The sequence below is a fragment of the Pseudopodoces humilis genome, chromosome 2, assembly GCF_049639895.1.
Source record: "Pseudopodoces humilis isolate 2021_Gansu_Grassland_sample_001 chromosome 2, ASM4963989v1, whole genome shotgun sequence".
In the NCBI taxonomy this organism is placed as follows: Eukaryota; Metazoa; Chordata; class Aves; order Passeriformes; family Paridae; genus Pseudopodoces; species Pseudopodoces humilis.
In genome coordinates, this window is record NC_142201.1 from 94726684 (window position 1) to 94750290 (window position 23607).

Consider the following 23607-nt stretch of genomic DNA (forward strand, 5'->3'; position numbering starts at 1 on the left):
TAATCTGAAGTTACTAGGCTTCATAAAAGGTCCTTCTTCCTTGTTTTGTCTCAGTAGCTCCATGGCTGCACAAGTGAGCTCTGACTAAGACCTGGGTCATAGAGAGTACATAGTCTTATTCTGCAAAGCAAACTTCGACTCACACCAAGTTCACCAAAAGTTACTGATGAAGACAGCAGCCAGAACTCAAGCAACGCAAAATCGTAATATTTTTAGAGCGTGTTAATTATATGAACAAGTTAGCTAATCACACTCAGGGGACACATTCTTTACTGCAGGGCTCAGTTAAGAGCCCAAAAAATCAGTACCTTCAAAATACATTCTCTGCACTTCTGTTCTTTGGGATACTGCATATCCTGCTGATCTATACCTAAGATCTCTGCAGGAACACATTACAAGCGTGGTACTGAATAACTGTGTCTGAAGTAGCCACTTGCCAGCATACTAACAGACACCAAATTCTCCAAAAATTAAAGGACTAACGTTTGTCTTCCAGAGGCACTAAAATTTTGTTCAGTTAGACCTAAAAAGCTTGTAGGGAAAAAAAAAATAATCAGATCTACCTTCAAAAATACACAGAAACGTGTTGATCATTAACCACCTGGCCATCTATTAGAATATCTTATGAAAGAAAACTACAAATAAGGACATAGCAATAAGCACACACAGTCCTCTGGACAATTACCAAGCAATTATGAATAAGGAAGTTCAGTATTTAATGCTAAGATCTAAATACAAAACCTAGATGAGAGTTCACAGCATTTCTAAGTATCATCATTTAACAGGAGAGTACTTCTGTCCCTGTCTTAAACTCATAATGATTGATCAGTCCAATTAACAAAAGACAAAGGAAGCAGCCACTCACGATCATTAACTCCTAAGTAAGAAGCATCAGCACTGCCTGAAAATGAAATTGCTACATTTCCTGAAAACACACCATGATTAAGGAATTACATTCCCCTACTGATGAAACAACCTCTGTGTAGATTTAACTGACTTCACAGCAAAATTTTTGTCAGTCATTCCAACAGATAAAAAAATCAAATAATTCTTTTTGTCTGAAAATAAGATTTGCACAATGAAACAGGTCCGTTCTGTTTGAATTCCCAAGATCAATTTCAAAGCAGAGAAAATAAACACCTGGATGTATTTGCAGAGAGCTGAAACTTAATTGTTTAAACAGAAAAAAGTTAACTGTAATTTTATCATAAAATAGCAAACAGAAAGCATAGCTTTAGGATTTACAAATTAATGTTGAGTTGTTCAGATCAACACTCCATATTTCAGAATATTTCCATTTTGCTGAGTGGAAATAGCCACCTGCTTCCTTGGCAGACAATAAGAAAACAGCAGAACAAGGAGAAATTTTAATAAGTTATCTGCACATTGATTCAAGCACTCTGAACAAAAACATCAAGCACAATCACATTAAAATTCAACAAGTAAGACAGCTTTTATAGGAATTTCAACTACTCTCTAAGTGGTAAGTATTGCTGTTAATTTGGAGGCTGAGACACTTTTGCTTTCAGCAGTTGCTCAAAAGCCTAAAGTCTGACAGGTATGTAATGGTTCATTTATATGTTAAGGGTGAAATAAGGTCACATAGTAAGAAGCATATATCAGAGGGATTAAACTGTGAAAGAGAGCATAAAAACAGTTTTCAGCAGATCACAATATCAATCCTTCTCTTTTCCAAAACTCTTGGCAACCACCTCTAAGGTCTAAAAATCTACCCTTTCCCCTTTATGTTTAGTTCCCATCAAAAGAAGGGAGAATTAACTGATTAAAAAATGACAGCAGTTACCAGCCCACTTTCCTTCATCTTTTTGGGTTTATTTCACTAAATGATCAAATGGACATAAGTGAGGGCAGCACCAAAGCTTTGGTGCTCGGCATTTTTAAGCCATTCTTTTTATGTGATTAAATTTCTCAGAAGAAATACTTGCAATTTTTGTCCTTACACAGGATGGATGAGAGGAGGGAGGGAGGGAAAAGGAGGAAAAGCGAAGAGATTACGAAGAGATAATGGTAATCTGAGACCAAAGCGCCCATCCATCAATTATGAGGTAGCATTTCAAGTTACTTAAAGACCTCCTGCAAGCCACTAATTAAGAAATAGAATTGACAAAAATTACAGAAGCAGACTGCTAATCTTCCTGATCCAAAGCACTGTAGCCAATACAGTGTCTGGGGACAGTATGCAAGGCTGTAATAAGAAAAAGATCTGAATGTAAGCATTTCATGCAAGGATTAGGAAGGCATGCTCCCCACACTAGGGAAAAAATAACCAGAAACAGAATTGTACAGCTCTATTTTCTGAATAAGATTCAATGGATGCTGCAGGGTTAGATGATGGAAAGGGAGCAACCATCTGCAGGATGACTTTGTCCCTAGGAAACAGATATTGAGGCAGGCAAAACAAAAACTGACAACTGCCTAATCTCCAGGCTTAAGGAAAGACTACCAAAACATTATGTTACCAAGAAACAGAAGAGAAAAAGATCTTATGGTTCAAATACAGCACAAGTGGGTGTATAAAAATGTTTTTAAAATTAACACCAAGTACTGTAAGTGGGAAATTGCTCAAAAAAAAAAAAAAAAAAGACAAACCATAAAAATTTAAGCAGCATGAAGTGATTTCACAGATCTGCAGCCAGTGGCCCAAAGATGAAGCTGAATTCTCTCTGTGCTGTAGCTAGCACATTATCCAGTCCCACCATACAGTGGGCACTCAGAAAGCCTCAAGTAGCAGAGCTGCCAACTGAATGTGATTCTCTTCTGACCACAAAGCAAAGTATCCTTGAGAAACACTTTTTGAGTACAAGTGGAAAGACCTCTTTTAATCAATGTCTCTTCATCTGCCATGCAGTGGTCTGACATCACAGGGTCTTCAAACAGGGATAAGCCAAAGAAGCTCCCTCCCTTTTTTCTCCCCTACCACAACCCAAATTACAAAAAATTGCTCTTTCAGTTGTGCTGTCACCACTGTGGTGAAGGCAGCACTATGAGCCAGGTCAAGAAACTAACCTGGATTTAAAAAAACAAGAAGCCATACTCCACAAATCATTAAAACAAAACAAACCAAAAACCAAACAAACAACCTCAGCAAAACAGGATCCATTTCACAGCACAGCTTTATAAAAGAGCTACATCAGCATAACTGAATGGACAAGCAAAAAGGAAAAAGGAGCATTTTATAATGCAATCGCTGCTCAAGTCCTGGTCCCTCACCACTGTCTGAAGAGATAAAATATACTTTAAATATACAACAAAGATTCATTAGTCCCATTAAAATAATTCTGTATATCTCTCCTGGGAGAGAAGTTAATCAACTTGTGCAAAAACTGAACAGGGCAGCTTTGAATGTGATTAGTACCTAAATTTTCTTATCCTTGATTGTCTCATACTCAAGCCACTATAAGTCATGTTTTGTCCTGAATAAACACCAATCTTAGCTAGATAAAAGGCAAAGAGTCTTTTACTTTAGTTATAATTTTATATAGATTAGGGAAAAAATATATATACTGACAATAGGACTCTGATTAACACATCTTTTAATGCAGCCTCCCAAGGGGAAAACAGCTTTCTCACAGACACAAAAACCACAATAGTAAAAGCAAGAGGGTCTTTTTCCTTCTTCATGCATAACCTCTGTAAACCTTTTCAACAGAAATTTGCTAACATAGGGAAAACATACTCAAAGCTTTTGAACAGACAATATTGATAATGAAGAAGTTTCCACATTAAAAGGCGTGTGTGGGTATAAGTGCAGTTTCAAGCACCTTTAAAAACTTCCTTAAAAATACCCAAATGTAAACATCCCTACATGTCCCCAATCTGTACAGAATGATCCTCCACTGCCCAGAATCTAACTCAACAAATGGCAGAGCAGCTTTAAACCAACTGGACTGCTGGTCTCAGCCAGGCTGTATTCTCTCCAGCAGAGACTAAGTGCCAGCACTCCCCTGTGCGGGACACAGCTGCTACTGCAGCATGTGTAGTATTCTAAAAAGACCATGCACTTCTGTTCCTAGGGATCCCCAAGTGCCCTATCAAGGAGCCTGAGACCCCTTGGACTTTCAAGGGGAAAAGGGAAGATGAACAACAAGCGGTTGTTCATTGCAGCTGCATGACAATGCTGATCAACCATCCTACGGGAGTTAAGCCACAACATAACCTTACCCTTCCCTGCATTTTGTCAATTATCTACCAGAAATGAGTCTTTAAGTTATCCAAAGTTTAAAATAATGTCATCACACTTGCCAGTGAAGACATTTCCCAAGAAAAGCAAGGCATATAACAGAACTTTAGAAAATGTAATTACGTCTTCTGCCTCCAACCATTCTTCTTTTCCCCACCACCAGAAAGTAAATTTAAACTCTGCATTCAGGAAATCAAATCACAGGAACACATTTAAGCGCAAAGCACATTTAAGCATTAGTGCAAATTGTGCCACATACATGGAAATAATTTCTAATATTAATACAGATTTTTTGGTCAAATATGCCATATTATTGAAATCAAGAGGGCTGTAATAAAGCAAATATCAGCAGAAGAGTAGAAGACACATAAAACAGAGCTTAAAAAGGATCTCAGGACATTTTTTAGCTTACTTCCTCACTATAACTTGACTTAGAACCTTCCAAATTACAATAATTCCAAGTAACTGGTTCATACAGTTCTAAAAAACTTCTGCAATGACAACTTCACAGTTACCCAGCAGTCTGGAACAGGGCTGAAATACCCTTGTCATTAACAATCTTGCTAATTTCTAAACTAAATTTATGTTGCTGAAATTGTACTTCAGTATTCTCTTTCCTGTCCCCCCCCACTGGACTTTGAAAATTCTTTTCTCTGCAACACATATTAGAAGACAATTATCACATCTCTTCTCAGTTTTGTTTTCTCCAGATTAAACAAACCCAATTACTCTCCCACTTAATAGCTCAAGTAGTACGACTCTATTGTAGAGTCCTTTTCCCTCAGCTGAGCTGTTCATAGTGGTGTGACAAGGCAGCGAGCCAAGCCAGACACCAGCCTGGCTTAGGTCTTATCCTAAGTGAGTTAGTAACAGGATTACACTGCTCCTGCTCACACATCTCAGTATAGTCACACACACAGGTGTGCTGCATAAAAGGGAATTCAGAGCAACTGAGACTTCTCACTTTGGATTCCTAGAAAACAAATGCCAGGATCTAGTGAAAGAAAAGTAAAGAAAAGGAAGTCCTGAATTCTCTGTGCTGCTGAGGATGCCTAACCAGAAATTTCAGCCAAAGCTGTCTGGCTTGGAGACCAAAGGGAATATTCAAGTTTATCACTTAATCTTAACTCGTTCTCACTTGCAGACCTGGCTTTCATTCTGACTGCATTCAATCATCCAGGAGCAAACTTAAATCTGGCAAGAGGCATGCCTTGTGCACATACAGACATGGACTGCTGAGTAAAGGATCTTCAGCACCATCCTCTGGACACATTCACTAAAGCTGCAAATGATATTGTTGTTACTCAAATTTCCTAAACCAAAAATTTGAGCACAGAGAAAGAACCTTGTCTTAAAGTTATTTCTCCTAGATCAAGTGCTACAATGACATAGAAAAAAAAGGAAGAAAATCTACAGCATAAATACTACATGCTCCCCATTTAAATAAGTAAAGTTCAAACAGGAAGCAAAGCACACATCATACTTCAAAAGGAAAAGGAAAGGCTTAGGACCAAAAGCAGGAGAACTACTTCAACAGCACAGAAACAGAACTATTTCCTCTCCCTGACACTCCCATACACACTTGCCTTAGCCCACTCCCTAAAGCAAGCATTGCATCGCATGAAAATTCTCTCTTTATGCATACACCTTACAGCAGCTTAAGCACTGATCTAGTCAACTGACCCGAAATGTTCTGTTTACAGCTTTTATCTGAGATTCATAATTTGTCAAATGCAAGTTTTAGAAAATAAATAAAGTTTAGTCCTTGATCTAGCTACACGTATGATTGAATTCAAAAAGCAAAGGGTCAATAAATATTTTCCTTAAATTTAAATTATTCATTCTTTCCTCTCTGGAATTTATATCACAAATTATAAAAAATAAACCCATTTTTAAGTGCAGTATAAGGAGGAAGAGAAGAACCATGTGGGCAGTTTGTTAAATCCTTGCCTGCATCAGAATCACATCATTTTGAATTACAAAAAAAAAAATTTGCTTCAAATTAAATCTGATGGCTCAGAAGGCCGCATTGTCAATGGTGGTTTTAATGAGCTAGACTAAACTAGACTAAACTGAACTCATTAAAGGTCACCAGCTAAACTGATGCAAACTATAGGCCGGAGTACAGGGATATTTCAACACCTAACCTGTCACTGATTCAATAAAGATGAACAAAACCTGTAAAAATCTGGGCCCGTGAATACCTTCCTGAAGTACTCACATGGCTGGTCAATCAACTCCAGACAATACTCCAACCACTTTGTAAATGAAGGAATCTCTGGAACACTTCTCAAAAAGACCCTGAACCAAACAAAACTCTTAGAGATATAATCTCACTTTAGTATGCAAGATTTTACGTAAATATTTTTATCTATTCACCTCAATATACTTAGCAAATGATGGGTAATGTAATTCTTTGTATAGCAGGGAAACAGACACATTTTCTATCATCTCTATAATTACATCAGCCAGCAGCACTGCCAGTAATAGTCCACCCAAACATTTTATTCACAATACTGTCCTCATCTACCAGGCCATACTGCATGGTCAGAGGCAAACTCTTCCAACTCAGTACTCAGAGAAAGCCACGTAACAGTAACACAATTATCCCCTCCAACATCAATTCCTTTCTTAACACACAGCACCTTCAGTAATAGAAGCAGAATGCTTTCTGGTTTGGGGGCAAAGAGTGAATTCTTTTTTTTGCTTCCTTTCCTACTAACAATATTAATGCTAAAGTTTCAGCCTACAATAAAAATGCATGTTAATTTCGTTTACTCAACATTTAACGAATAGTTCCAGTCGGGTTTAAGTGAAATACTGGGATGCAATACAAAAGGAAATCTTCGCTGCCATCTAGAGGTAAAATCTTGAAGGAACACAGGGGAAGAAAAACGCATCTCATTTTTCCTTACGCACTTTCAAAGCCAAATTCTTTCCTTTCGATGCATTAAAAAAAATTAAAAGTGCTACAAACTGAAACATGCTGATTTTAAAAATAAAAACAAGAAAGAGGTTTTAGATATTCAGACTAGGTATCTCCTCCTTGGTAGTGACCAGTGTTAAATGTCTCTGAATGTTAAGTACCAGGCACAGAAAGTCGAAAATCCAGCCTCTGGCAGCCTGCAACTTACGGCTGCAATCTCCACACATCTTTGTGTTTAGCAGTCCTTGATGGATGCCCCGAATCAGTAAAAATTCTCTCCAAACCAATTTATATCATCACCTCAAAAACTATCTGTCCCAGTGAGTTTCACAGCTCATTGACAAGGGAAAACACTTTTCACATACCTTTAATCCACCCCCAATGGGTGCCCTCTCAAGAACACTAGAGAAATGCCCTATTCCCCATAGTGCTACATTTCTGCTGTTATTTATTTTTCTCACCACCAGCTATTTTCCAGTCTTGAAAAGGTTTAGTATCTGTTATTAATCTTCACTCAGAAGACATTTTGTAATTGATAGTCTTTGCCACCTTTTTTGCATTTTGGCATACCCTTTCTTGAGCTGTTTGGACAAAACTCAGCAAAACATTCACAATGTAGGATGGTTTGGATTCACACACTAAAAAATGATGGGGTTTGTTCTCCTCTATTCTTTTCCTAGTCATTTCTAACCTGTTACCTTTTTGACAACTACCAGTTGCTGAGCAATGAGGATGATTTACATGGATTCCAAGATCTGATCTGTGTTCTGAATCACAATAAATGTCACTACTGTACACGAACTAGTTTTCCCTGCATATATTATTTTTCAATTGTTAACACTGAACTTACACACATTTTTTACTCACTAACATGAATTACTGTCAGCTCTTGCTTTTAATATTCTCCCTGCTATACCATATGCAAGTAATAGCAAATTTCAGTAGTCTTCTTGTGCAATTTATGAATATGTTGAGTATCAGAGGTGTGTGTGAGATTCAGATGCTATCTCCACTATACTATTAAAAACTAGCTCACTGCTCTGTTATCTATCCACTTGCCACTTATTAACCTTGAGAATTTTCATTGTTTTCCCACAGTTTGCACACAACATCTGCTCTCACAAGATTCTTTTGTTAGAGACCACTATCAAGGGATTTTTTTTAATAGGTCTTTTCCTCCCACATGGGTCTCATCATTAAACAATCCAATAGCATGTACCTATATAACAATATCTGACTAACAGACCTGAATATTCTCCCTGACAAGAAATATGGATGCTTCCACAAAATTAGAAGCCATGTGGGCAAACATATTACTTAACTGACATTTCTACACTTTGATCAGTTAATTTATAAGTCTTCTTTACTCTAAAGTGGCATTGCACCCCTCTAGCATCACCAACAATTTGGGGGGGGTTGCACATCACTAGCAAGGATTCTGCAATTCTAAAAATCATCTCCTTCAGAACTCTTAGAAATGTGCTACACTGTTCAGGGAGATTGTTATTATTTTGTCTCTTTGTTATTAAACCTCAATTAAGCCCAGGCTGATTTTTTTTCCTTATTCATGATCCATTAAGCATATCTATGACATGCAAACTTTCCCCTAATTCCTTCATGGTGAACACATGCAATGATCTGATGTTGGTTCAGCTTTATTCTATTGAAAACCCCTGTCATACATAATTATATACAGGTAAATGGCAAGCTGTTGATTTGAGACTATTTTTATTTTTTTAATCAGCCCAGACAGAACATTATAGCAACTAGGAAGTTTTCTCAAAATCTGCTTTGATCTAGCTCATTCATATTCATAATTAAGTCACCAGAATTCCAACACTGTTTTCTGTTGTCCTCATTTGAACACCATTTCCATTTTATGTTTTTTTTCAAAAATACATTAAGTGAAGTTCTTTTACCCTTAGCTTGACTGAAAAAGGTATATAAAAATGCTTGTGATGCAGAAAGGTTTTCTCATGAGTAGCATGTTTAATCCTGGTTTCAGATAATGGTACTTTTCAAACAGTCTTCTTGCCTTTACAGTCATTCACCTTTTCAGTGCACATAATAACTTTTTTAATATTTACATTTTTTGTAATTAAATATGACTGTCATCATTCTAGAGGGAGAGCTGTCTCACATTTACATTTTTTTTGTGTACAGTGGTGACTGTCAAAGAATGATCTCTTACAGTAAAGTATGACCTGGGTATTGCCTTCTACTCAGGACTGAATCAAGATTTGCTTCTGCATGTGAAGTTTCTCTAATTATTCACCCAGAGAACCCACACACTTCAAGACTTTGCATTGATTCACTCACTCAGCTCCTAGGGCTGATAGTCAGCTGACAGATAGGAAACACCTCATATTTATACTCTGAGTTTCAATCTATTGAGATTCTTTGATATTCACCAATCAAGTAGGTAAATTAAATACAAAGCTTCTGTCTCATTACCAACAAGATAAAGGAAGCTTAAACAAACAGTTCTGAGAGCATTGCATTCAGGTTTACAAAGTGGAAAAAGCACTAGCAAGCTAAAAACACCGCTTGTTCATCCTCCCTAACACATGATTTATTTTCTCGGTTTATTTCCAGATTACCAATACGTTCCGTCGTTCAATTCCAACTCGGATCCCCAAACCAAAGCCTGCAAGCACAACCAAAGCACCTGTCAAAATTCCTGCTGGACATCTCAACAAACCACTCCAAGACAGCCCTTCTGGAAAGATACGCATTGTAAGGACTGTGTCTAAAGCCTGCCTTCAAGGTGGAGGGAGAAGGTAAATAATTTTCTGTGATCTATGACATTAAAATGGATTTAAGCCACCTGAACCTCAGCAGCAATTGTTTCCACTGGGGAAAAAACAGAAACCATCCACATGGTCAGCACATCAATGGTCACCAATCACAGGACATCAGGACAGCCAAATTCTTAGGAGCCAAAGTTAACTGCATGTCTGCAGGGACCACGCTCTGCTCCATTTTTTTCTGCTGCAATTTCAGATTTTGCCACTCACAGTGCAGGAGCACAAGACACAAATAAGTTTCTACTATAAATTCATTTCTGACATGTTCTACAAATAACAATAGTAAGGCTATCTCAGTAGATTTATAAAAATATGGTCAATCACATGAAGAGGGGTTGCAGAAGGTGTCATGTTTTCAAAGTTGGTTTAGCCAAGAAGTGTCTCAGTATGGATATCCTAAGTTCCACATTAAGGGTGGAATGAAGAAAGGCATGGAGAAATCTGCTCTTGTATATTGAATCTTGTATATTGTATCTTGTGTATTGAATTTAGAGAAATGCAGAGCTCCTTGGTGAGCCAAGCATCACTTTAAAAGCATGATATGAAGATAAGCAACCCTTTCCTCAAGGAGTTAACTAGTGTGATTATCTCCACTGCAATTCATGCAGATGTTATATTAGGAAAACAGACATGAGACTCAAGATGGACATTGTTTGCATCAGCTGTATAAACTTTCATCATTTGGACTACAGCATTTAGATTTCAGTTCACTTAAACAGTACTTTAGAACTGATCAAAATAAGTTATGGCTTACATAGAAGTGTAACATTATTCTTGCATTCCTCCACAATTTTGCCCTTCATTTCAACTGCTCACATTCACTTAAAATATGTAACTGGATTCATTGTTCCTAGTGAAGGGGGTATTTTTAACTGAACTCTTTGCACAAGAAATTCTAGTTCATCCATGAGAGAATTTGCATTTTTGCTTTTCTTAAAGCATAACTTCTTTAAAAGACTTCAAATTCAAGGTTTCCCTTCAGGCAACACACACACACACACACACAAAAACCTCAAACAAAAAACACAAAAACATGAGAAGAGACTCCATGCTTGTTTCCAATTTTCTGAAAAATAGCAATTGTTCTGCAAGAAAATTTCTCACTGCTCTGTAGCACGTTAAGAAAGACTAACAAAATACTACTACTACAGCAAGGAACTCCCACACAAGAATCCTGTAATATCAGCTAATACTAGTTACTGCTTTAAAATATAAAAATTAATTTATTTCTCTGGTATTAATGTCTCCCTCATTCTTCTTCCCCTAACAGAGTGCATTCCAACAGTCTAAATGGCTCAACTGATAATACGTGGGAAAACTCCTTACACATAGGTGTTTCTTTAAGAACTGCCAAATCCTAGTTGCTAAATAAAGCAAAAGCTGGTGGTGATCACCGTGCCATAGCCAGAACTGCAATCCTTTTGCTGAAGCAAGGAGAGATTCTGATGCATTCAGTTACCCGATTTTTCCCCTTTCATTTCGCAGCTAAAAGTTTAACTTAACCACTGAGACAGTACAACACATTAGCACTGCTGTGTGATTGTTTTTGCAAGAAACCTATGCCTTCCTCAACAGCTTCACAAGAAGTTCTCTAGAAGTACTTAAAAAGAAGCTTTAAAAGATCAGTCTACCAAAAAATTATTTCAGCTGTGTCCTACAAGACACACCTGCGTTAACACGCAGACATTACAGAATGACTTTGCCACAGTAAAAAGGAAAGGCTTCCCGTTTTATTCACTAAGTCTTCAGCTATCATGCTCTGAGAGTCCATATCATGTATGCTCAGACCCCAGAACAGCTCATAGAAGCACACCATTGCAATTGCAGAATGAATGTACTTGATGTGAAGAAACACAGATTTCAAAAAGCAGCTCTCAGCTTGGCATGCTTATCAGAAAGATCTTCAAGTACTGACCAAGATCTATTACAAGGAACAGCAAGTCATTGATGAGTCAAAAAAAAAAAAAATACAAACCTCTTCATATGGAGTCCAGCAACAGACCTCAGCTCTGATCAAGCAACAGTGCTCCCACTGAATGCACTACAATGAAGAGTCTGCTTCTCAATAGCTGCAAATCACACATTACAAATTGATGTTACCTAGCACCCTTCAGTACTCAGAAAGAAAGGTGAACCCCTGGCAAAAGAAATCAATTCTTGCAAATCCTTTGCTTTAGAGCCCACATGGGACCCCACAAGCACTGCCAGATCATCCTCTGTGGTCCCATATTATACTTCTCACCTATTTGTGCTGCTGACATACAAGAGATCCTTGTGTCTTGCATGACACAGTTAATTTCTACCTATGAGAGCCGTGCCCATCATAGGTAGATCCTACTTAAGGATCTAAAACTGACAAATGGAGATACTACACTCCTATGGGATTAAGGGCGATACAGGAAGCATGGAGAATGAAAGACAAGGAGTGGTTACTAAAAAGGAGGAAACTGGAAGAATTTCTGAAAAATAGTAGCCCATCCCTCTCCCTCAAACTGACTGGGAGAGGAGGCATGCTGGCTACAGGCAAGATCTGGACATTTATAGCTCTGTGAGAATTGCTCTTTTCTGTTCATGGAGGGAAGAGGAGAAAGTTGGTGTCCTTCACCAGTATAAAATAAACTCATCCAAATTCCTTATTCTTTCCCTTGTAATTCTGAATGCAATATAAAAATCTCATGAGAGACTGGACAAAGTTGTGACACAAACTGGAAAAAGGAAGGTAAGGAAGTCCTGCAGTTGCATGACATGGGATGTGTAACACTAAACTACGCTGCTAAACAGAGAATAATCCCTAACCACTCCCTCCACAAATCTCATCTCAAAGGCTTGCTGAAGATGTTATTAGGCAAGATTCTTTAATTTTTGTCATGTGAAAAGGTAAAAAAAAATGGGTAATCCCTTTAGCAATTTCTTCCTTGAGTTTTGTGGGCTTTTTTTTCACCTATAAATCACTTGCAGCAGGGTAAACATTCATGACTTGAGGTGAGAGTAATTACCTTTAATCTTTAATATGGACTCTAAACTAATGACTTCCAATGATATGGCCAAAAGCAAACTTAGAATTACATATCCATACACTAGAATATATATTTATATATATTTTGTGTTTTCATACTCTTTAGGTGGAGCATATGAACAATTTTCAAACTCATTTTAAAACTAGCCTTTTCTAACTACAAGTGGCTAAAATCTAAAACACTTTTGAGAGTTGAGTTCTGATGAACATTCTGTAGGTCAGAGCTTATTCTAGGGTTAAAGGATGTGGCAAAATACCAGTATTTCAAAAATACATTTTGAATTCTGCTTTGCACCTGCAGTTATGGCAGAGATATTATTTTTAAACAGGTCAGCAAATGGGGTTGGATAGTATTTTTTTAACAAAGCTTGATGTTTCACAGAAATAAAATTGACCAAGTCTTTCAGAGGTGCTCACTAATGTGCAGTTATTTTCTTGTATTGCTGCCTACATCATACATTGTGAACCCCGAATTCCTCTTTTACGCCAACTGATTTTAAAGCATTTTACAGTATCAATAAGATGCTGTACAAATTAACCTTTGATTTTACCTGTTTTATGTGAAAAATAGCTACACAAAATAAAAGTAAGAGATGTTTTATGTTTACTGATAGCTTGTGTCAACTTCATCCAAAAACAGGCTCCATAAAAAGAACCTGCCAACAAGTTTAAAAAGGTGGGCTGCAGACAGCAGAGTACCTGGTTTGCACAATACTCACCTGTAATCACTACTTTCAACACACTCAAAGAATGCTCTTGGAGTAAAGTACACACTATTGGGTTAGACACCTCCAGAGGTTATCTTCCACTTGAATTCTTTTAATAGCTCAAAAATACCCTTGCAAAAATCCCAAGTTTTTCATAACTGGAAAAGTTATCATTCACAGTATCACCTCAAAGTCAGATGGTTCATCCATCATGTCAAAAGTTTATAATCAAAGTCCTGGCTCTGTATCCAGTTTCAAAAGGAAAGCTGACAACTTGTAACAGTCAGCTAACCACCCACCCCAAATGAAAGCTGTGGTGGCAGAATGTGCAGGTAGGCTCTTAAGAAAAATTTCTAATGAAGAACATTTACCACGGGAACTGGGACTGCTTAAGGAACCCACATGAGACTAAAAACAAAATTAAATGGTCAGAAGCTTAATTAGGTCTTGTGAGCCCTCTTTATTACATACATACAACTTTTATATTGCTTCCTCTCTAACTGTTCTCCAAGTGCCTTCTCAAAGGAAATAAGCACCAATTATCAAGACACTCAAAATAACTGGAGTCTTTGCAGAGGTGCCGATAACTCCCAGTAATTCCCTACTCCTGCCAATATTGTATTAAAGAAGAAATTTTAAAAACAATCAATAAAATAGGCCACTACAAAGTCTAAAGTCATTTTAGTTGCCTAGATCTACCTAAATTTTCACGCTAAATGTAAGCATTACAGCCAAAACATTTTACAGCTTGTGGTTTCGAGGCACATTGAATAAATACAAGTGTATCAGCCAGGTATCATAACCATCAGGAAAAATAAGACAAATCAGTCACAGCACCGTACTCCAAGAAGCAACGGCTGGAAAGAACTTTTTAACTCCTGCCCTTTCACAGTAACACATGGCAAGGGTGATGCGACACACCCCAGTGAGCACATGGGTGATGCTTTTCAAGTACCACAGATACTTTTCCCTCCAAAGGCTCTACTATGAATTTACTGTTTCCTAGGCCTTACAAAACTAAGTAAATTCACGCCAGTAATGGCAAACACAATCACAGACTATTCTGAGGTGGAAGGGACCCACAAGGCTCACACAGTATGCAAAACCCTTTCGTCAAATAAACTCTTGGGAAAAAAAGACAAGTTTGGAAGGTAAATGAATGCAAGGGAAAGCTGAGCCCTGAATTCAAAGCAAGAAATTTTCCCATTCCCCTTGCCTCGCTTTTCAAACTTGGCGTAAATGTATTTTTGTTAAGCGGGTTCCTGTTGTTCCCTAGGTATTGGTATTCTCGTTTGCCGCTCCATCGTCTATCCCAGGGCTCAGATCAGAGACTAGACATCACCTCGCTGCAGAGATTCTGCTTACAAGCAAAGCTGCCCTGGGTAGCAAGCAGGGAAAAGCAGGCACGGGGGAAAAGCGAGAGTGGAAAACCCGGAGAAGTAAATTAAAAGCAGAGAAAGAAAAGGCGGAGAGGGGAAGTGGAAAAAAAAAGCCCAAAATCCAACGAAAAGGAAGGAGAACAGGAAAGGAGGCGGAGGGGGAAGCTGCCTCTCAGGCAAAATGCTCAATCCCAGCGTGAGGAGCGAGCTCCAGGAGAGGAGTACCTGGAGTGCCGCCCGCCCCGGTCTCGGTGTCCCACCACGGCTCCTCCAGCGTGTCCCCCATGCCGCCACCGCCGCCGCGCCTGCGCACTGCCCGCGGGCCGGGCCGGGCGTGCCCGCGCTGCCGGGAGCGGGGCGGCGCTGCCTTGGGCACGGTTGGTACCGCGGCTGACATCGCGTCTTACAGAACGGTCTTTTGAGAGAGAAACAGGCCTTTATATGCATGCTGGGGATTCTTTTATTTTTTCCCTTTCTTTTATTTTTTAGTGGAAAACATAGAAGTGAGAGAAAGAGGGAAGGAATTAAAACGATTATCCCGTTCTTCACGACACTCGATTGCCTCAACCCGGTTTCATACTGTAAAATATCTACTTCTTGGTTGAGGCAATTCACGTAATCTTTTCCGAGGAACAGACAGGTGCCTGCAAAAGGGGCGCGTCACCTTGGAATGAGTGTTCGCGGCCCTCTGGGGCCGGAGCCCGCAGGACAAGCGTGCCTATCCCGTATCTCTTCCCGCAGGAGCCGTCCCGCCCCCAGCCTGGGCGTAACCTGCTGGGGCACTCCCCGAGCGGAGCCGCGCGAGTGAGACAGAGCCGTGTAAGGAGCGGAACCTCTCGTAAGGAGGCACTGTTATTCCGTCTATAACCCGCTCCAATGATTTTTCGCAGTTTCCATTGAAGTATACTATTTTTTTCCCCCTTTGAGAATGCAGGTGGGTAAAGAACGTGCATGACAGAGAGCATATAGTGTTATGCTGCCCGGGGTTGCTAATGGACTTCACCAAGTGATTTTTAACCCTTGGAAACTGAAATCTGTGAATTTCCCCGAGTCGCGGAGTACGTCCAACATGTGGCACGTTAAACACTGTGGGGGAAGTCGCTTAATAATCAAACCTACATCTGGCAAAGCAGTTCAGCTTGATGAAAACCTCAAACATTCAAACCTCAGGCAGAGGGGCCCTAGTGCCCAACTCCAGCCGCACTGCGCGGCCGCTCCCTCAGAGGCTGCCGCCGCCCCGCCCTCCGCCCGTGCCAGGCTTCCGCGCTTTGCGGCCCGCGCCCTCAGCCCGGCGGCGCGGGGAGGCGGGGCGGGAGCCGGGAAGGGGACAGGCTTCGGGAGGAGCGGCCCCGGCGAGGAAACACCTCCCGAGCGCGCTTTACGGCCGGGCGAGCGGGCACGTCAACAGCTATGGCGGAAGGGGAAGAGGCGCCGCCGCCGCCGGGCAGCTGGTGAGTTATGGGGGCGTGGGCACCGCCGCCCTCCCGCTCTCCTCTGTCCCCTCCGCATGCGGGGACGAGGGGAGAGAGGCCGGAACGCGGCGCCCACCGCCGCTCTCCCCCCGGGACCCGCCGCGCTCGGGGTGTGTGCGGGGTCGCGCTGGGAGCCCGGCAGAGCCCCCCGCAAACACCGCTGGGCCCGGCGGCTCCGGGTCCTTAGAGAGGAAGGGGCCCGTCCAAACACGGGCGAGACGCAAAACGAGGGCCGTGCCCAGCCTGGAGCCAGGCGGCCGCTCCTGTTTAAAATGACAGCTTTAATATGCGGTAGGAGCTGCTCCAGGAGTCTGCCTGGAGTAGAGTTGCTTTGTTCAGTTCAGCTTTCCCTTTCGCTGCGTGCCTGCTCGCAGGAACAGGTGACAGCAGTTGGGTCCTGCCTCGTTTTCTGAATGGTTTGCTCACCATCCTCCTTTAGCACAGCCAGTACTTATAATGGATTTTACATTGAACCTCTAGGACAAGAATAGAGACTATTGCTGGAGCGTTTATAGGATCGTTTTGATGGTAAAAGTGATGTGATTTCAGTATTTGTTGCATGTGTATTCACTCAAGATTGCCGAAGCTAGAATAAACAGTGTGTTTAAACACTGAAGCTATTCTTACTGTACCAAATATCTCCACTTGCATCTTCACTTTGTTTTTGTCTTTGTGCTTCTGCATTGCATGTGATTTCTTTCTGTGGCTCTGTGCCACACCATTGCTCTTTGTCCTTTCCACGTATATGTTTTTCAAGCAATTGCTTTACAGACCTGCATTTTATGATCACTTCCAATCTGGTTTTGGTTTTAGGCTCTATTTGACGTAGCAGATTCAAAGTTTCCTGCAGACTGAGCCTAGCCTTCTTTGTGCTTAGTTATCTCACTGTAAAAAAGCCAGAACACACACACAGGTGTAGGTAGAACCTCTCCTTTTTCTACATTGGTTCTACAAATACAGCTCTTGGTTAAAACAACTTAGTATCATTAACTAGAAAATGAGAGGTAGTTGGTGTCATTTTTTATTCTTGGTTTGGTTTTTTTTCTATTTTAGTTACAGCCTCAGAATTTATGAAGCTCTTTCTATAAGTAGAGTGTTGTATAAACATTATTTTTAAATACAGACCTGACTGTTGGGCCATATAATTACAAAGCAAGGAATGGGATTTCTGACAGTACACTCCTGACACTTTGAAATATAACCCTGGACATTGAATAAGAACCACACCTCAAATACCTCTGGAAAAAAACACTTCAGATGACTTCCATTACTAATATTGGAATAATACTACTGTCTCCCAGATCACAACAAACTTCTCCAGAATTTCTGTTAAGGATGAGGACGAGTGTGTTTCCAGACACATTTCAAGGCACAGCCTGCATTGTTGATGTTCTGGTTGTCAGCTTCAAAACTATCGTAAATTTAATATGCTGATGGTACTAGAAACTGCAAACTTGAAGGCGTTTGCTAAAACAGAAATAGGTCTTCATGGGAACAATTAAAGATTTTTATGCTTAAATGCTACATTAATATGTGACAGTGCATCCTGTTACTAGAGCTGTATGCTGCGAATGGCAAAATTGCATTCCTTATTGCTTGCTTAGAAACTTCACGTGGCTTTTTGGGTTTGTTGTCCTGTTTTGTTTTTTGTTTAAAAGCAAAAAAAAAAGCCAGTTTCAGTGCCGTAGTTGCTTTTTCATTTGTGGACTTAAAGCATTGTCTTGTATTCATATTTCAGTGCTGTGAACAGTTGCTTTTGGAAGCTTTTTGGTGTAAATTACTACACAATCATATTTTGAAGTATATAGGATTTCAAATTTTAAAAATACCCAAACATATAATGATATATATGTATGCGTGAGCTCTGCTGGGAGCAAAACTGGCAGTGCTGATTCTGTGTCCTCCCTTCACTTCCTTAGGAGGATTAAAAGGCAGATGGAATTTTGTGATCAGATACTGTTGCAGCACCTTGAGTGTGTAGAATCCAGTTGTGCTCACTAACATAAAGTTCCGTTTGTTTTCCCTGTGTTAACTTGTCATGCAGTGCTAGTATAAGTGTTTTGGGTGGGGGGAAAGTATCACAAGCTAATTATGAATTAAACCCCTCAACATCTGTACTAACTGCTTCGTGTTTTGCTGAACAAAAACCAGGGAACTTTGCCACTTCTCAATAAAATAAAATTAAAAAGAAAACCCAGCATCACCACCACCCCAAACTTACATATAGAGAAAGATGAGAGTGTAATTGTTTTTTAACACTTCTGATTTAAAAATTAGCAAAATCAGATAGACCTTGTTTGCTAAATGTTTCTTTTCAGCTATTTGGCATATACTCAAAAGCTAATTTGAGGAATTGCCAGCACTATTTTGTTCTGGAAGACATATCTGTCCAAAGCTAAGAATGCTGTGAAACACAAAGGAGGAAGGCTGCTTTCAAGCTGCTGTAAAATCTTCTTCTTTTTTTTTGTCTGCTTTTTTGTTTATTTTAATCATAATTTCAGTCAATGCAGTACATCTAGTCAGTAGACACAAATAAGATGGTCTATTATTAGTTAAAATGTTTGTAATTGGAAGTTACAGATTTTTCTTGCCTCATTTTCCAAGGAAATAGATGATTTGGACCTTATTTTTCTTGTTCAGACTTTCAAACAGATTAATGATTATGAACTAGTTTCTAAAACCTTTTTGCGGATGTTTGTTTAATACTCAAGCTTCAGCAAACTTGATCAAGTACTAATTTTTAAGATCTGAACTTGGGAAATAGGGACCTGAAGTAACTAAATATAACTGTAACCATGGATGGGATTGTTCCTGTGCATTTAACTTTGCATTGGAATAACTCATATTATGGGTCCCAAAATCCACTGCAACTGCCTAAGACAACAGGGTGACAAATCTGGTTTACATATATCTTTCCTATTCTCACAATTTGGCTAAGTAATACTTGGAGCTATAGTATTTATTTTGAAAGTCCATGAACAGAAAAGTCCTTTCCAGTTAAGCATGAAATGGAAGAAAAAATGTCAGGGAATTGTTTTTCTCCAGAATTCTATTGGAGAATAAAAGATGGTTCAGTGATGTGCTGGATACAATGGATATTTTGAAGCAAATGTGAGGGATTGATTTTTGTTTCTTTGTTTTCAATAGAGAACAAACACTCATTAATTTCAGTTCAGTATAGCTCTTGTTGAGGCTTTTTCGTGGCAGTCAGGAAAATCCTGAATTAAAAGTAGGAACTGTAGTAATGGCTTCTATAAAAGTATGATATTGATTGTAGTATTCTTAACACCTTATGTAGTTTTTTGATCACTTACTATTATCTTTTGCCTGCTGTTCACATTCCCACACTTTTAATCCCTTCACTAGCATTTATGAGTGATTATTACCAAGTATCTCAGTCCTACATAAATAATGTATATAATAATAACATATATAAATAATACTTAGATAAAATGGCTTAAGCTGAATTCCCAACAGTTGATCAATTTTCTTGCTGCCAGCTTACACATCTTAAGTTAAAAAAGGTCCTGTTTAATATCTGTGAAGATAGCTACTTATTGATTATAATATGTCACCAGACTGGCATGAAAGAGATCCTTCTGTAAGTATGGAAATTTACTGCAGATAAATTAGTAGGAACATTTTGTCATTTGTCATTCAATAGGAACTTTAGGACATTTTGAACAGTATATCACGTGGGCATTTACCTTTCAGGCCATGGCTTGGGTGTATGCTGGAATTCAGCACATCTAACTAAAAATTTTGGGTAGCACCTAGAAACAGGCAGTGAAGCCATGGCAGAGCAGAAAGTACAGATGTTCAGGTCTGGAGGAGTTTGCCCATAGGCACAAGTGCTGCTTTCAGTTCCAAATAAGTGCAATAATTGTCTGTGTGAACAGAAGACTTCCTAGCTGCTCTTCACTCATGAAAGACAATGATACAGATTGTAGTTTACTGGAATATTTGTAGAACAACTGACAGAAATAAGGTCAAACACAGCGAGTGGATATGTTGAAGTGTTGAAATCACTTTCATATTTTGTACTTTGCAAGTTAGCTTGAATAGAAAGTTTATTAGAAAATAACTTACTTAATCTTTGAAAAGTCCTTACTTACAGCCTGTGAGCAATCTTGCAGTTGATGGAGGAAATGAGCTCCTAATTGAATCATGGCAGAACAAAGCATTTTTCCCCCTGCTGTTATTTCATTTAACTCCTTGATGGTAATGCATCACATCTTTTCATGTGGCAGACGGGCATGTCAGTGTCTTGCTTTGTGAGGTGAAGTAGTAAAACTGGCATTTGCTTCTCATCTTTATAGTGTAGAAAGTGGGGGTGACAGCACTTGGAAGTAGTTTTTGCTAATATTGTGAGGCAGCAGAAGCACATATTTGCAGATAACACATTGAAGTTGGTGTTAACTCATGCACAGCTTCTTGAATGCTGGATACTAGCAACTGGGAGAATTTAGTTTTTGTGGGTTTCTGAAACATTATTTGCCAGGTGATTCTGTAATTTGTGTAGATGTAGTTTTAAGTGTTGCTTCAAGTAAAAATTACTTTTTTATTCTCAAAAGAGATTCTGTGAGTGACATAGAAATGAAATTTAAGTATTGCAATTTACGACCTTTCTACTTGGAGTGGAATGTGCACACAGCTGTTGCATTCATTTCTACATACCTGTTTAATACTTGGATATAGTTGTAGCAACTAGTTGTATTTTGTGTGCTGGAATTCAAGGCCTGGCTGTTGCTCTCCAATATTTTTTTCATACACAGTGTTCACAGAAAATACACTATGTGTAAGAGTACATCATTCTCTCCAGCTGATGTTTGATGTTGGCCTCTGTTGAAGCTAGATCATCCTAGAGTTCATATAGTTCTGCTGAGGGCTAGGAGGTATCTTCGTGTAAATGTCCTGGGAATACTTGATTTTTATTTAGGGCTAACTGATCCACTCATTTAGCTTTTTAGGCATTGACCATTACTTATACAAGTGGATAATAGGATAGATGATGGAAGTGCAAGTGTGCTTCCATATTCTGCTTCCCCTCCATTTGTGTCTCGGGAAAGGGACTGGCAACCTGTAGCCCTATAAAAATTGATTTGGGGACTTTTTTCTTTTTTTATAATACTAAAAATGAGAGAAAATAAGGCAGGTCAGTCTCTTTGTGATCTATGCTCTTTTCCATCCAAATCTGCAAAATTATTTGAAGAAAATAGAGTTGTGCCCCAGTGTGTATTTGAAATAGGATTTAAAATGCAAACCAAAAACTAGTGACAAAGAAACTGGCTGATACAATGTTTACTCTTCAGACCTGTACACACTTCAAGAAGTCTTGAGTAAAGCTAGCCAAATATCTGCATACCTTCTTCCAGGTCTGAGATTTTAATCTATTTGTCCAAAAGGATGGCATTTAGAAAATCAGAAATATATGTGTTTGAAGTTTTCAGGAGACCAAACTTGTGAACTTGATATCAAGGAGATAGTTGTGGATATATGGAAATGAAAGTAGACAAGAGTTCAACAGCTGACATTCTTTTTCTGTTTGAAATTGACTACATAGTAGTTATGGAGTAATTGAGAATTATACTGGTAACACTTTAACATCTGCTACTTCATGTGTATAAATAGATGTGTTATTCACCAGGAGTCCATCTTCCTGCGTGAATATCTGTCTCGGAGAAGCAATCCTGTTCTTTGTTTTGCTTTGGCTGTAAATGCCTTGGATGTGTTTAACTCACCAGGTATCTGAAGCAAAGCCTTTCTTAAGGCAGGTGTCAGAGCAAGTAGAGAAGAGTTAAAGAGGATACAGCAAGGGACAAGTTTTGCTCTATGGGACCTATGTGTCACTGCCATTGCTGTTTTTCCAGTGAACCTGTTTTGCCACTGCTCTGCTACATGATATTGAAATCCTGAAATCATCAGATGTGGTTCTCCCATTACTGTCAGCATGGAAACATTGAACCAGTCTGCAGAAGCTATCAGAGAGATTGTAAAGTAATCATTTCTGAATGCTGAATTCCTTCTTATCTATAATGCTTGTGAACTTTTGCTGTCTTACTACAGCAATCATCATTAATGTTTGTCTTGTCAATTTGTGTATTTTGCTACTCTCTCTGTTATTAACATTTTTGTATGTTTTAATTCAGACTTGTGCATATGTCCACACTTAAAATACTAGAACTATATAGTTAAATAAATTTGAGTTTGACTAAAAGGTCTTTTCCCGTTTCAGGGAAAGGTGAGGTTAAAAGCTGACTGTTCTAAACATTTGAAACAAGTGTTCTGTTTTCTAGGACATCTAATATTTTATTTAAAATAACTCCACCATCTAATATAGGTGTAATGTTTGCTTTGTGTGTGTGTGTGGAAACTTGCTGAAATTGAAAGTTGCTGAAAGTTGTAAACTGCAACCGAATTTGCATTTCTGTGGTATGTTCTGCAACATCGTCACTTAATGAAAACAAAAAAGCAAACTTCTTTTTTCTTGTATGTAAATTGAATGGAATTACAAGTTGAACAAGCAGCGTTAAAGCAGAGGAATAAATAACATTTTGCAAGTATTTTTAGTAATTTCCAAGTTGTCTTACACCTTTGCATATGTGTGGGATTTGCCTGACAGTAGCCTTCAGTCTGTATAAACATTGCAAAATAATATAAGTGATTTTTTAAAATTACATGTCATTATTTTAGGATAAAAGACCTTGCAGATGCTCTAGAAGAAGGAGGTTGTGATCTTGAAACTGTGAGAAACATCATTCAAGGAAGGCAATTGCCTGCTGATCTAAGGGCCAAAGTCTGGAAGGTAAATATGAGCTTAAATCAGGAAGCAGGAAATACTTGAGGTTGTGTTTCATTGGAGGTAAAAGATTTAATTGCTAGGCATCTCTACAGAAGAGATGTAGTACTGTAATTTTAATATGCATCTATGTTGATTCAGTTTAAGAATAGGTGGGGTTTTTTTTGTGGGTTTTTTTTTTGGTTTTTTTTTTGGGGGGGGGGGATTTTGTTGGTTTTTTTTTCCAAATTACAGAGTTCAGTAATTGAGCAACTGCAAAAAGACACTAAAATATTTAGAGGGCTTTCTATTTTTGTTTTC

At 38.9% G+C, this 23607-nt stretch overlaps 3 protein-coding genes across 7 annotated transcripts in view; 2 read left to right on the forward strand and 1 right to left on the reverse strand.

Annotated features, from left to right (window-relative positions):
• The window catches only part of FILIP1L (filamin A interacting protein 1 like), a 146397-nt gene extending 132869 nt beyond the window's left edge, over window positions 1–13528 (forward strand). Inside the window, exons 8-9 of the mRNA XM_088068989.1 lie at window positions 9723–9907; window positions 11205–13528. Coding sequence (XP_087925115.1) covers window positions 9723–9907; window positions 11205–11295 — 276 coding nt within the window. The 3' untranslated portion in view covers window positions 11296–13528. The remainder of the gene's footprint in view (window positions 1–9722; window positions 9908–11204) is intronic.
• Window positions 1–15329, reverse strand: part of CMSS1 (cms1 ribosomal small subunit homolog) — a 221053-nt gene extending 205724 nt beyond the window's left edge. Inside the window, exon 1 of the mRNA XM_014253360.2 lies at window positions 15262–15329. Coding sequence (XP_014108835.2) covers window positions 15262–15322 — 61 coding nt within the window. The 5' untranslated portion in view covers window positions 15323–15329. The remainder of the gene's footprint in view (window positions 1–15261) is intronic.
• A 1076-nt stretch (window positions 15330–16405) lies between these two features.
• The window catches only part of TBC1D23 (TBC1 domain family member 23), a 32139-nt gene continuing 24937 nt past the window's right edge, over window positions 16406–23607 (forward strand). For 3 of the 5 annotated variants that reach the window (XR_015771965.1, XM_005523949.3, XM_088051894.1), the window contains exons 1-3: window positions 16406–16487; window positions 22379–22505; window positions 23202–23313. Coding sequence is in view for 4 of the 5 variants with exons in the window: in XM_005523949.3 (XP_005524006.2) it covers window positions 22459–22505; window positions 23202–23313 (159 nt within the window). In the remaining variant the exon portion in view is untranslated. The remainder of the gene's footprint in view (window positions 16488–22378; window positions 22506–23201; window positions 23314–23607) is intronic. The other 2 variants (XM_088051893.1, XM_005523950.3) reach the window with 1 other exon arrangement.